The 15,031-nt window shown below is 40.1% G+C and overlaps 1 protein-coding gene across 2 annotated transcripts; it reads right to left on the minus strand.

Moving 5' to 3' along the window:
- Positions 1–4,084: 4,084 nt before the first annotated feature.
- On the minus strand, positions 4,085–12,180 carry LOC120714393. Of its 2 annotated transcripts, XM_040000584.1 has the most exons (11): positions 12,075–12,180; positions 10,536–10,743; positions 10,123–10,324; positions 9,145–9,313; positions 7,814–7,907; positions 7,681–7,722; positions 7,044–7,100; positions 5,928–6,055; positions 5,248–5,383; positions 4,946–5,016; positions 4,085–4,671 (listed from the first exon to the last, which is right to left on the minus strand). In XM_040000584.1, exons 2-11 carry the CDS (start codon positions 10,741–10,743, stop codon positions 4,441–4,443), a joined length of 1,338 nt encoding a protein of 445 aa, XP_039856518.1. In that variant the 5' UTR covers positions 12,075–12,180; the 3' UTR covers positions 4,085–4,440. The 2 variants fall into 2 exon arrangements, with proteins under 2 accessions (XP_039856518.1, XP_039856519.1); XM_040000585.1 differs by lacking the exon at positions 7,681–7,722.
- Between the last annotated feature and the right edge of the window lie 2,851 nt (positions 12,181–15,031).

The raw sequence follows: 15,031 nt of genomic DNA on the forward strand, positions 1-15,031 counted from the left end.
ACACATGCATTCAGTAGTCACGTTGCATGGAGTACTCAGAGGTTATTGTCTATTAGCTGCAAAACATCTTCACTGCGTCCTTGCCCTACTCCCTTCTAGTAAATTTCCACTGGCAGATGGTTCCCTGTTATCAACTCCTGCAGTCAAGCGTGGGCGAGAGTCTCCTACATTTCTATCACTAAAGGACACGTAGTCTAAGGCCTTTAATATCAGGACCGCTTCCATTCAATACTACACTATGTAATTATATGACACTTTGGTAAATATAAAGCACAGCATTGAGGCGCCTCAGCAATCTCATCTCAACAGTACATACATACAAATGTAAAGTGTACTTCTGATCACAGACAGCTTATCAAAGCCAGTCTTTCCCTCCCTCGTGTGTCTGCGCCTCATTAATAACCTCTCAGAAACCCACCAATACCATATGAACAGCTTTATCACTGTTTAAAGAACTGTGAATTACAGATTTCAATCATGGTCAAACTTTAAACTGGATTCCAGCAGTCCAGCATATCAGATCAAAGTTAATCACTGTTGTAACTGAACACAACATCTCCAAACTGCTCCCTGAGCTGTCCCTCTGATGTCCTCTAAGCCTCCAGTTTTTGCCCTGAGACCTGGATAGCTCCCTGTGTTCCTTTTGTTCTGATCCTTGTATCAGGTCCTTCTTGTCTCGTCTTCAGTGATTATCTCAGCATCTCATTAGCTCTCATGTATTTATTATGTAAATCTTCCTCTGTTAGTTGTCGCATCCTCCCTCGTGGTAGTGTGTTTCATTGCTCTGTGTTTCCTGTGGTCTCCTTTGAATCAGCTCAGCAGATATTTTTTTGTCTTCCGCCGGGCTTTCAGCAGTAAAGCTATATTTTTGAGTTCATTCCTGGTTTCCAGAATCCTGCCTGATCCTCCTGCTGAACCTTGACAGTGTTTGTATTTCTATCATCATCAGTGATAAAGATTAATCAATCAAGCAACGCAAAGAAGATCTGCTGTTGTTTAAAATTTATTTTCTGGTTAATGTCAAAAAATATTTTATTTACTATTGACTTTTATTTTCTTGCAGCAAGAAGGCCGTGAGTTCAATAGCTAGGTTTCATTTGACGTAGACGTGACGTCGACGTAAAGCGCGAAATTTGACTGGCGGTCGGAAGTGAAAAAGATAAGCGCAAAATCACAGACAGACAGTACGCAAAATGCCTATGTCCTGTTGTGTTTACGGATGCTCCAGTAGGTCGACCCGAGAAACTGATAAACGGTATTTTAGGGTACCAAAAATAGCCCAACGAAGAGGAGAAAAATGGAAAATTCTAACCGAAAAACGTAGGAAAAAATGGATTTTAAATTTACGTTTACAGTCGGGAGGAGCAGAGTCTGCCAATGCCCGTGTCTGCAGCGACCACTTCGTCAGAGGTAATGTTATGTTTGCAAACGAACTTATTAGCATTAGGTTGTCGTTAAATTCTCGTTTACTTAGTGCTTTTAAGTTAGTAGTCTAATATTGACTTGATTGGGACTATAGGCTGCCCAAGTGCTTTGGATGACGAAGAGTCGGAGGACTGGGCTCCGACGGTCAATCTCGGCTACGAACGAAAACCCAGATCGGAATCAGTTCTCAAACGAGAGAAAAGAATGAAGCTTAAGGCAGAACAGCATCGATGTGCAGAGGCGATTTTGGATATGCAACAGACGGCTGAGAGCCCGGATTTGAGCCTAGTGACAGTGGAGAACCCCGAACTGCAGCTTCCAGCTGAGAATCCACAACCAGAAGACTTCAGTGTGAATGAGACATTCACTTATCCAGGTAAGATATTGTGCTGAGATGTAAAACAAACAAGAATCATGTCAAAGAGAAAAAGATGCCATTATATCTAACCCTGCCATACAATTGCAATGAGCTGCAATCACTTCTCCATCCTCCTTTGCAATTACCCAAGTCTTCAGAGGTGTCTCGTTAGACCTCTGAGAATGGTTTACCTTGAAACAAACAACTGTCACTCTAACGAAGTCCTAAGGATGTGGCATGTTTGTTGACGTTAAAGCCGCTACCGCTAACTGTTAGTGTGTTTAAGATAAAGCAATATAAGAACAAACACTCACCCTTGCAAACACCAAACTTTATCCATCATGGAGACGTTTTGTTCCAAGGTTGTGGACCCACCCGCTGACAAAAAAATTGTACGCCTCCAGACTCTTGAAAGCTTTCATTTGCTGCCTAGTGTAGTAAGAAGTCTGGAGGACCAAGTAGTTGGTGATATCCACAGCCTCGATAGTAGGCAAATCCTTTACTTCTGTGGTGTATTCGGACATTTTCAAAGAATACGGATCACGTCCGATATATTTTTTAACTATCTGTTTATATCTCTCCCGAGAAACGGGGTCTAAAGTTGCACAATAGCTGCTCTCCTGACTCTCCACAGTGTCCTCCATGTTTACTTCCACCCTCCACTCAAAAATCGCGCTGCCTCCGCACGTCATCAGAACCACGTGACCGCAACCCAACTATTCCACCATTTGCATTGTGTTTGCATGTTCTCCCTGTGTCTGTGTGGGTTCTCGCCGGGTACACCAGCTTCCTCCCACAGATGAAGATCAAGAAGATTTGGCCTGCCTCATTTCTGTCTGCCGTTTATTTACTTTCCGGCTCTTTGAGACGTCGCGGCAAAAGGTCGAGGAAAAGCACCGGGTTTTTAAATGGACTAACAATGAGGTGGCGTTGTTGCTGTGAGTAACACAAAAGTACAAAGTTGCAAAAGCGAGTGAGAATTACAGAATTTGAAGAAAAGCTTTCCAGAGCATGTACAAACTGATAAAGACAGAGCTGTGGTTCACATGTAAACAAAGCTTAGCCATCACTGTCTGCCCCGAGGTATCTCTCTCTAGCTCTCTAGCTCCCCCTACAGTCTAGGAGTATTAACAACATAAAACACGATACTAGGCAAATAAGGATTTGCTGTTATCATTACAACTGACTGTGGGCTGTCGTGGGATGGATGCGTGCGCGCATTCCACACACTTGCCTTTTTGTTACTGCTGCATGTCGCTGGGTCCAGCAGTCGAATAGGGGGAAAGGAGGACAGGTGACTTTAGTACACGTGCAGCCAGCGTGTATTATCACTTCTATCTTCTGTCACTATCACTGTTTCGGACCACAAAGCTGGAGGTGAGGCATGTCGTTCCTGGTGTTAAATAGCGGGCTCCTGTCCCGCTTTGGGGTCACGTGACCTGTACTATGTTGTTTGGGTTCTTCCTCTTTTAACCATCCTGTTTAAGTCGCCTGCAAGTAGTTGTATAAATATATATGATTAATATGGAAACTATTGTTGGTAATGAGCAGGGAGACATACTGTTTTGTGGGAAAGATGGATAGACATGATGCCTGGTGGGATACAACAGGGTGTAAAGGGAGTTGCCCAGGCCTACACAGTCAGTTTATTGGTAGTTACAGTGAGGGTAACGTGAGGCCTGGCTGTTAAAACGGCAGACTTATGAAGAACTCACGTCAGTCAGTTAGTCTCTAAGCAAACTATTTTATTTTCTTATTTTTTATTTATTGTAAATAGTTCTTTTGTATTAAATTCCACCTTCAGAACATCTTCTGACTATGCCTGCATTTTTCCCACTAGTGAGTGTTCTCATGTTGAACCCACAGAGGATTAAAGGATTCATCCTCCTGATAAACAGTTTAATGCTGTCAGGTTTAAATCTTTTAGACTCTCGTCATTGAATTGTTTCCCCATACATTTACATAATTATTACACCACCTCTCTATTCTGACACATGCTGTTTCACAACTCACACTACTCATAACTCAGAAACACCTTCAGATTTTAGATCAGTAATAACATACGACCTTTAACAAGATGAGATTTTTAAACTACATATACAAATGTACAAACTTTAATAGAAAAAAGTTTTTTTGTGAACATTGATTTTTTTAAATTACTTTCCTAATTATTTTTGAATTACAACCTTTCTCTGAATATCAGTGTCATTACCTCAGCGCTGATCCTTATCTGCTGTCATTTATGTGTTTTTAGGGGTTCTTGTAAAAAAAATTTCTTAGATTTAAAGGCTCCACTCGCTCTTTTCAGTGAATCATAAAGCTTTAATTCAGAACAAGGAGAATAACAAATTCACATTCAGAATATTAAAACGTGGAGACAGAGATGGGGAACACAGGAGGGAACAGGAACTATAAACAAAGACTGCAACAAAACCAATAAATGACAAGAATCATGAAGTAAATTATTATTATTATTATTGTTATTACAAATGAAAGTCATTTTGCTCCTGGGAAAGACAATAAAGGCAGAGAAATGCTGCAACACAAAAGCTGGAATCAACCCAGCTGTAGGTACTGAGGTTACCTGCTTTGAAGCTGCACACAATATAAAATCAGCTGCTGTGAAAACAGGTTAACAAAGATCACAGCAGCTGACATTAAGGGTTTGCTGTGGGCTGCATCAGGCTGAGTCCCTGCACAGCGAGGCACAGAACCTCCAGCAGAACCTCTGGGGGCAGCTCGGGCCGGTCCCAGCCGTCACTCAACTCTTTCAGCTTCTGATCGTTCAAACAGATGAACTCGGCCGCCCAGCGGAGCTCCCCTCCCTCCTGCAGGGGGACGGGCAGGGACTCTGGCAGTGTGGCCCGACCGTCCTTCAGACCATCCACCTGGAGAAGCAGAAAGGGAGCTGTTGTCTGATCAGATTCAAACATGAGGAAGACTCCGCCCACAGGCTGCTGATAGTGGGCGGAGCTGCTGCTGATGTGCTGTTAAGTGTAGCAGGGTCTGTAAAATCACTGTAAATGTTCACTGGCTTAATTCAGGAAGCCCAACCACGTTCTGCACATATTCTTACAGCAAGCACTTGTGTGGAATAAGGTGTGATGAGGCTGTTGAGAGGAGCATGTAGATGAATGCAGATGAATGAGTGAATGGACCCACCAGCTGGTTGAGCACTCTCAGAGTATCTGGACTGCAGCAGGTCAGAAGTGGCGGCACTTCATCTGGCAGAGCTGCACAAACATGAAGAAGAAAGACAAAGTTTGATGACGATGTGACGAACTGAAACACTTTGCTTCAGATGTGTCAATAAAACTGTGAGCTAAGGTCTCACAAACTCCAAAATCACACCTGAACACCTTTATCTCAGCCCCACCACCTCCAGCTCACATACCACACCTGATGTGGAGCATCTACATGTTACTGGATGGGATAAATGTCTCAGAGCAGGTCAGCTGACTTACTGTCCAATGCGCTGACCAACAGGTGAACAGCATCCTTCACAGCAGTGGAGATGTTTGAAATATCGAGAAGGTCCATGAAGGAGGAGACAGCCTCAGACGGGACATGCTCAGAGGTTCCTTTAGTGCACTGGTCCAGCTGAGAGGAGCAGAGGATTATGATTATTATTAATATTATTATTATTGTTATTATAGTTGTTGTTGTTGGGTTGTAGTCATAGAAGTTGTAGTTTCAAACAGGTTTTAAGATTATTTTGTTTCAGTATCACTTTTTCCTCTGATAACTGATGTTTCCCTTTTTATTAACAGCGTTAATGATCAGCAGAACTGTTCGAGCACACATGGAAGACAGCAGGTGGGGTGGCGTTGGGTTACAAAGTGGCCTGCAGAAACTTTGGGCAGCTTGGTTGTGTCTCCCTGAACTACCTCTGTGCTTAGTTTAACATCATAAAGACCAGCCAGCAGGACTGATTTGGCTTCAGATAAAAAGAAGAAAAAACTGTTAAGATGACAAGGAAGTGTATTTTAAAATAAACTGAAATATCCAACACGTCTTTAGAAACCTGCAACACCGATGTTTATCTCAGTGTAAGTTGACCAGGCTGCAGTAACTGATGAAGATGGCAATGAGGCTTGAACCTTAGGAGAAGCACACACCAGACTCTGGTCAATATTCTTCTTACTGTTTGCTCCAGCAGAGAGAGAGTATCCCCATCCTCAGCAAGCTCGCTGAGCTTCTTCAGTAGATCATGACGGGTCGACTCAGGAAGATCTCCGAGCGGCAGCAGAAGATGATCCTTCGTCTCCAGTTCTGCAGCAAACACAGAAGCAGCACCAATCATACCATCAGTAAATGAAAGCAGCTTTTTATTGGAACCATAGAAACCAGTTTATTAAGCATCAGGTCTCAATGTCAAATCCCAGCAGACATCAAATTATTTATTAAAACAAGTAAAACATAATCAGGTTTTATGTCTCATGATTTCAGTTTTATTTAACACTTCTCTGAGTAAAACATGACTCATCACTCAAACACTTCATGCATGCGTATCTCACCAGACAAACCTGAATGACCTTCGATCAAAATAAATATTTATTTCAAGTTATTTATTGCAAACACAGATCAAAACAATTCCCATAATCTATTATGATTTCTCACATTACCATATTTAACGTATTTATACCTGATTGGTTAGTGAGTGGTTCCTGGATGACATGGTGCTGAGCAAAAAACCTCCAGGTGATTGTTTTGGTTCCTAGCAATGATTGTTCAAACAGATGACTTTGGGAGTCCCTGTTACTGCCCATAAAACTGTTTATGTTGCAGATGGCAGTTTTCCATACTATAGTTGGAATACTATAGTATTGGAATAGTTGGAATATACTATCTGTTTTTGCACTTCTCTCCATAATCCTCCTACATCCAATGGCAGAAATGTTAAAGACACATCAATGTGTCTGCACAACCTAAAGCTACCAACCGAGCTACTTTTTTTCACCTCAGACAGGTGAATGTGCACAAATAAGAAGCGCTCTATTGTTAAATTATGTGGTTATACAGGATCCATCACAGCTACTGAAACATTTCTATTTTACTCTTGTTTTTTTTTTTACATGTCCATCTCTGATATCATGACGATAAGGAGGAGAGTGACAGAATGAGCCGTTGTCATGTCTAAAATATTGTTAATGCTGATGCAGTGTTATTTAAAAAAATTAATCAATTCTAAAATTGTAAAAGACACACACACACACACACACACACACACACACACACACACACACACACACACACACACCTTCTTTCACTTTGTGCAGCATCTCTTTGGAGTTGATGGCATCGTTGGCAAACAGACCTGGAAACAAACCTCAGAATGATTAAAGCCACAAAAGGAAAAACAGCACAGTGTCTGATAAATGTCTGCTACATCCTAGATGCATGAAGGAGTGTTTCCGCAGGTCCTTCCTCCCTGCAGCTGTCAGACTGTGCAATCAAAACTGCTCCCAACAATCATAGATGTTTGCATGCGCTGTAACTGCAATAATTTAATCAACCGATTCGCGCTACAACCTGGGTTTGCCATCTGTAGTTAATTTTATTTCATTTAATAACTGTACAGTACTCTGTTTATAGTAACCATTGTCCTTGATGTAAATATGTAAGAACAAATTGTGTATGTTTCTGTTCTGTGTCCTGTGTACTGTTTGTTTGTATATGTGTCTTTCTGGTTGCTGTTACAACCAAATTTCCCCTTGTGGGACAATTAAAGGATTATTCTATTCTATTCTATTCTATTCTATTCTATTCTAAACTGTCAAACTTGATTTAATCATTCACGCCTCCCAAAAGTAAAGATCAAGGCAAACATGGAATCAAGACTAAATCTGACATTTATAAATGAAGAAGAAAAACCTTCAACAACAGAATCAACCTACCGAATAAACCTGTTTTATGAGTAAAGGGTTCGCATGTGATTTCTAAGATGACAAAAGAGACATCGTTACATTCAGTAACAGGAAAACACACTAAATCTACTCGGAAACATTAAACACAGTCATGTACTCTTACTCAGCTCCTCATCATCCATCTTTAGCTCCATGAGACCAAAACCAAAGGTGGAGTTTTCCGGCACAGTGAAGCTCGTCACCTCCTTCTTGTTGCCCTAAATACAAATAACACGATGTTGGATCTACTGTGAAATACTGAAACGTCGGTTTGTTCCTCAGACAGATCAGAAGAGTGCTAGAACAACGTCTTAATCATACAACATTAAATACATTAAAAGCAGGATTGTGCAGAAACTGTTTGTTTCTGTGGTGAATACTTGTTGCCTTATACAGCATTTAGAAACAAAAAATAAGAACAATGGACTCTCTTGACCTGCTGCTGTTGTTGCGCTGCCATTAGCAGAGCCTCTGGACTATCATTAAAGCTCATAGAATTAGTGAGCTCATAATTATATTATCAGTGCACTATTAGCCTTTCAAATCAAATCAAATTCAAATTCAAATTTTATTTGTCACGTACACAGTCATACACAGTACGATATGCAGTGAAATGCTTGGACAACTGCTCGTGACCCAAAGAAAACAAAAAAAGGAAAGGCTATGAATAAGATAGGAAATAAATATGAAAAATTAAAAAGAAAAATTAAAAAGGGTAAATTTAACTAGGAAGGAATAAAAATATAAAAGGTGCATGGCACCTTTGACGGTGCCATGCACTCCAGCGCTCTGGCTGGTCTGCCTGGGTCCTGGTGCACTTCTCTATCAACCAGGTGCTGGGGCTTTGGCCCGCTGGTGTCTGCTGTAAACTTTATTGTCATCTCTGCTACATATAGTACAGTATGTAGCAGAGATGAGACAACGAGGCTCCAGTTCCATTTAGTGCAAAAGAACAACAATAAATACAGGAAGAGTAAGAAATAAATATACACTTTAAGACTAAGGACAGGGGAGTAAATATACACTTTGAGGTAAAAAGGGTCAATAATAGTCTAAAATTTACAATTTACAATTGAGATTTAAAGCAACCTTGAAGTGGTTTAAAATGACCAACGCAGCAGCTTTACAGTTTACAGTATGAGTGATGAGGTAACTGGTGATAATGAGGATGGACTGATTATTCAGTCTGCCATCAGGTCGGCTTGTTTTTGACATGTTGATGTTTCTGTTCACATTAGATTGTGTTGCTCATTAAAGAACTGACCGGGCTGGCTGAGTGTTCATAGATGAGCTGATTCTCTGTAGAGCCCATACAGAACTTTTCACTTTCTCTGATGGCTTGTTGTGGTTTCAGGTTAAATTAGTTTGGCTCTATTCCAATGTTCTACAGTACATATTTAATCACCTCATACCATCAAAGTTCAGCTTTCACAGATAAACGTCACATTCACTCACCTTTATAAGAACATGCAGCATCTTTTGACAGGAGGCTGAGATGGACCCACTCTTGTTAGACTTTCGAATCATCTTGACAGGCCCGCTGTTGTAAACTTTCTGGTAAACAAAAGTCAGTTTGTCATTGTCCTTCAGTCCCAGTAACTCCATGTTTTCCTTCTTTATTTTCCTGGAAACAGAAAGCACCAAGAGAGGGAAACAGGTTAGGAACTGTTGGCAAAGTACAGGATGCACATATAGTTAGATGGTATGTGGTGTTTTTAATTACAAGATAAACATAAGCGAAAGTTAATCGTAATCTTATACACGCTGAGCTTATACGTACAGGAGTCACAGAGGGCTGTGGGAGCAACATACAAATAACTACGTGATGATAACCACGATGAATTATTGGAGAGAAGGTTGAACTAGTGACACGTTTAAGTATTTAGGTGTTTACCTGGACTGTCAGATACAGCAGGTTCATCATATGTGGATTTCTAACATTTCTGCTAAGTTCAGTTTCAAAATTTGACTGAAAGGGGTGAGAAGATAATTGTCACGCTCCCCGAGCTTGCCCTCCAGTATTTCAAGAGTCAGTGATAAAGAAGAGTCTGAAAATCTCTGAGGATATCAATCATATCCTTTATAAAGAGTATGAGTCAGTGTCCTCAGGAAAAAAAACCAAAACCCTGAGTTAATTGGGTACAAATTTTCTTTAGGTGATGGTGAAATTGTATGTGTGTTACCTGATATTACATGTTACCTATTATATCTCGTGTTTGTCCAAGAGAAATGTCACCCAAGACAATAGAGGCTAATCTAATCTAATCTAATCTAATCTGATCTAATCTGATCTAATCTAATCTAATCTAATCTTATCTGATAACCCTTTTAAGTTGCCCCCCGCTGGACAAAAGAAAGAATGCAGGCCTGGAAGTTATTTCCATGTTTACAGAAAGTCTGCTGCTGAACTCGAGCAGAGAGACGGACACTTACCTGCCACTGAACTTGTTCCTCAGTTTTTTAATGTCGGCTTTCTTTTTTATAATGCTCACAGGTTGTTCCAGTCCATCCACGGTATCACCAGTTGCCTCAATTTTGGCTTTACCCACAATATCATCTCCCCCACCAATTTCTCCACTCCCCTTTGTCTCCATAGTAGTCGTGAAATCCTTCACCAAGACCTCCTCCTTATAATCTGGAAGGAGCATCACATGAGTATGTTGGGTGTGTCTGAGTGGACATGTTTAGATGTCTTTGTGGGGACAGAAAATTGGAATGCTATTATACTTGTGGGGACCAACAGTCCCTTATGGGGACCAAAGGCCCAAGTGTGTGTGTGTGTGTGTGTGTGTGTGTGTGTGTGTGTGTGTGTGTGTGTGTGTGTGTGTGTGTGTGTGGTTACACACCTTTACATGTGTCTTCTTCCTCCTCAAGCTCGGCCAGCTCAGACAGGCTGAACTCCATGGGCTTGTACTTTGGTACGGGCCAGAATCTTCCCTCACTGACTTTGACCAGAGTCAGCAGATCCATCTTGTTATTTAAGTTGTTATTAGAGATGAGTTCTGCATCGGCTCCCACATTCTTAAGAACCGCGCTGGTTTCAGTTTGATACATCTGTGGACACAGAAGTCACAGAGCAGCTAAAAACAACTGGCAGTATTTCTACTACTTCCGTGTCACTTTACTTCCAGCTGGTCTCACTCCTGTACTGGACCACTTCATTTTTCAGTGTGTAGAGCTGATGTTGGGATTTTTTTTTAACTGAAACCTTGACGTCTTCCCATCATGCCTCCTCACCTGCACTTTGATACAAGCCCCTAACATATTAAAATATTAATGAATATTAATTATTATTATTGCATCAGCTAGTGCACATTTAAAAACACTCTGGGAATGAGTTTACCCCTCTTTATGAGTTCTGTGATGGATTTTGGAGTTGATCCCTCTATTTGTTGACTTTTCACTGTGGCGGCGGGGCATGAATTGCATGTTTGAGCTTTTTGAAGAAGACTTCGTCGTCTTCTAGCTTTTATGTTTTGCCTCTACAAACATCCTGACTGCTCAGCAATGTGTAAAAGCTCACTTTAAGTGATCCGTCATCATTGGCGGAGAAACTCTCTGTAGGTGAACTGCAGACTGGTCATACCAACTGTAACCTGTCTGTTCTTGATTTTTATATCAATAACTTTTTATAATTAATCTAAAATTTACATTTTTAACCAAAAATATTTTGGAACAGGAATGGATTCATCAGTTTTTCCAAAAGTTGCATAACCTTTGTTTCTGTTCACTGCATCAGTAATGCAGATTACTACCAACAAACAAGATATTATGTGTTATAGATGCATGCATCTATACTGATTTAGCATATAGTAAGTACATAGTTGTAGGGCTGGGCAACAAAAAAAATAAAATGATTTATTTAATCCTTTCTGCAATAAATCAGTTCAATATCATCTTTAATGTTTCCAAATCATGCACAGAAAATGCTGTTCGCATGTTTAAAGGATGACAACATGCTGATGAGAAAGATCACTTAGAGATCATTTAAAGTCTGAGAGGGAAAAAAAGTAGCCACATGAACCATACACTGTAACCAAGAAGCATCAAATATACACGAAATGCAGTTTCATTAGTTTTAAAAATATCAGATGTTAAATCAGGTAACAACCACAAACAAGCCTTTGTGACAAGCTTCATCAGTATTTTAAGCACATTTCAGTTTGATTGTCAGTTTATATAAACATTTTTATTATGATCCCATTTATTACCCAGCCCTGCATATGCATTTGAAGTCATATCATTGAGCAAACAACATTAAATTAAAATCTTTAAAAACTTTTGTAACTATTTAAATTTGACCTCTGTTCAATCTTTGCTTTTATGGGTTAATTATGAATGAATGAATTAATCTGAAATGTTAAGGTTAAACCGTCGGGTCTTACCTTAGTCACTCGAAAAACTGTAGTTAAAGTGCTTTAACTAGTCGCAGTGGTTTGTTGAGTTGAAATGTTTTCCTTTTGCTCTGCAATCTGTAATATGCAGCAGCCAAACCACAACTGATGGTATCAGATCAAAGAACACCCAACGCCAAAATAGACTTCACTGGAAAATCCTTGTTCCTGCTTGACTGGCACTAAGTCACACTTTGAGTAATGCAGTAAGGTCTTTAAAACATTTCCAAACCGTGAGCAAGTTATTCTGTTCATCTCATTTTTGAGATTTTCTTTTCTTTTCTGCATGTTGCAAACATTTATTTCTAAAATACTCTGGATGATGTACAAAATGTAAGTTACACAAATGAATGATCACTTTAAAAATGCATTTAAAAGAAAATAAATGACATGCAGAAATTTTTTTTTTTAAGTTTTCATTTTAAATTAGCAACATGTTACAACAAGACTGTGAAAGTCGTGTAATACTTGGAGGGGCAGGTGTTTGGGACTTCTTCCAACTAGTGAGGTTAATTAGAAGTAAAGAGAACATGTTTATGGTTCTGTTACGAAATACGTGGACAAATAATTCAACAATTTGAGAAGAATTTGAGAAGAATTTGATTTATTTGGATTTGTTTGTTTATGGGTCAAAATCTCTCGAAAAGGTTCAAAGGATCGAGAGAAATGCCTGCACACAGGGACCGGGCTGCACAGCTTGGATGTTGGTGATGTTCAGGTCCTCAGAGATGATTCTGTGGTGAAATATCTGCGTGAGATCATAAAACTCTGAAGACCATCAGCAGGGACTACAGCTCATCCGTGCATCCACACGTGAGGTTCAAACTCCACCACATAAAGAACATAAAGAACAAATAGAGCAAACACGTCTGTCTTCTCTGAGCCTGAGCTCATCTATGATGGATGTAGGCTTAGGGGTAACCTCTCCTCTCCTCTGACCAATTAGAGTCCCAGACTCTGCTGGAAATCATGGATGCTGGATCCTACAGGCTGAAGAGGAGGCGGACCATCCAATCAGTGCAAAGTCAGCATCCCTAAAGGTATTTGGGGGGCATTAGTGCACATGGCAGGGCAACCTGCACATGTGCAAATGCCACAATAATACAGATTTAGGAACGACATGTACTGACCCTCAGGTGTCGTTTTCAGGGACAGTCTTGGTTTCAGCGAGATGATGTTCCTATATTCCACAAGCAGTTCAGACCAATGTTCCCTCTAAGCTGCACGCATGCGCAATCGCGCACTGTTGGCATGGTCTGTGCGCACAGAAAATCTGCGTTGCACACACACACAAAAAAAAAACTAACCTGAATTGAAATTAAAATAAATACGTTAACAATTCATTCTTATCTGCAGTGTGAGTCAGTAAGTGACCGGTGACTGGCTGCTCCAGCCAATGATACGATTCACATTCGTATATACGCAGCTAATCAACGTCGTTGACAGGCTATGACAGCGTCCTTATGTGCCGACACCGGTGTTTTAGCTAACAAAGCGGCTGATGAGGAGTTAAGCCACGTTAATGACAACATGTACCAACTATTGGAGATGTGAGCAGGACAGACGGAACAATTGACGGAAAAAGTGTGGATTTTATAGAGATTGAAAATGTGATGTCATTCAGGGGTAAAACCGCAAAGGATACTGGGAACGAGTGGCAAGCGGTACTAGCGCACACAGGCTTTGTCATTTAATTAATATATTCTTAGTGCTTATTTTCTGATTATATTGTTTTATGTACTTTAATAATGAAGGTTTGTAAAGCAAGGCCACTTTTGACTCATAAACTAAGTGCTCAGCCAGACTGAAAAACAGGAAGTTAGTGTAGAGCTATAAAAGCATATTAATAAATGCAGGAAGCCAGACAGAAAAGAGGAACTTGTACCATATAAGGAGTTGTTTGTATCGAAATTGTGTGATGTGTAAAGTACCAAAATAACACCTATATGTGAGACATTCTTAGCTTCTAATGTTAGAGATCCTGCCACTGGCGTTGGGCTGTGCAGGGCTTTCCCTCTTCCGGAAGACGATTGAATAAAGAAATATAAATGTTTTGACCACTCTGAGTCAGGTTTTCTCTGTTCTATCATGGGGATCAAAGAATCGGGTTTTAATAGCTTTCACATGAAAACAGTCACACAGCGATAAAAAGAAACACAAAAAATCCCATTGGTCGAAAAATGTACCATGTCGACCAATTAAAAAAATGATATGGCAACATGGCATCTAGTTGTTTAGGAAAGGGGGAAGTTTTAGGAGTGACGGCGGTGTTTTGAGATGTGAGAGATTTGCGACGTTTAGCGTGTTTGGAGTCTAAAGTTAGTGTGTTTTGTTGTGTAGTTAGTGTGTAGTGTGGTCAATAGTTTTGTTGTGTGTGTCAGAACAATGAGGCGACTGCTGAATGTTACAGGTGTTACAGGAGTGATACATCTCCTGTTGTCAGGCCTGCAGGTATCAGGCTGTTGTTCTCCTTTATCTCATAGTGGACAGAAATTATTTTTTGGAGTGGCACAAATAATTTCTGTGGCATCAAATTTGATGCAGAACAAAATAGTTTGAAATGTTTATTTAAAAAACCGCCTTGGCTGCATTTTTAGATAAATAGCTGAAAGAACTTCGTTGTTTGCAAAACTCAGTAACTTTTTTAAAGAAGTAACTATATAATTAATTGCCCAACACTGGTCATTATATACTGTATTTTGCAGACAGAGAGTTACAGGACTCTCTCCCAGACCACAGACTCATAATACAAGTTACAATATTTTTACTTCCAATAGTGTTAACATACTACACAGACCATGAGCATGACTTTTTAAAATTTTCATTGTAAGTGGGCTAAAGCACTTAATTAAAAGTAGTCTACCATAACTGTAAATGCTGTAATTTGATTATTTTAATTAATCATGTAACATGGATTTGATGCTGGTGTGACCACAGTGCACACATCT

The sequence above is a fragment of the Simochromis diagramma genome, unplaced genomic scaffold (assembly GCF_900408965.1).
Source record: "Simochromis diagramma unplaced genomic scaffold, fSimDia1.1 OVJJ01000596.1, whole genome shotgun sequence".
NCBI lineage: Eukaryota > Metazoa > Chordata > Actinopteri > Cichliformes > Cichlidae > Simochromis > Simochromis diagramma.

Excerpts from the sequence above, each read along its gene's own strand:
- LOC120714393 (XM_040000584.1), bottom strand. The coding sequence starts at position 10,743 with ATGTATCAAACTGAAACCAGCGCGGTTCTTAAGAATGTGGGAGCCGAT. Across the intron at positions 7,908-9,144 it reads TGCTGCATGTTCTTATAAAG|GGCAACAAGAAGGAGGTGAC; the intron begins GTGAGTGAATGT and ends ATTTGTATTTAG. Across the intron at positions 4,672-4,945 it reads TGAGAGTGCTCAACCAGCTG|GTGGATGGTCTGAAGGACGG; the intron begins GTGGGTCCATTC and ends CTGCTTCTCCAG.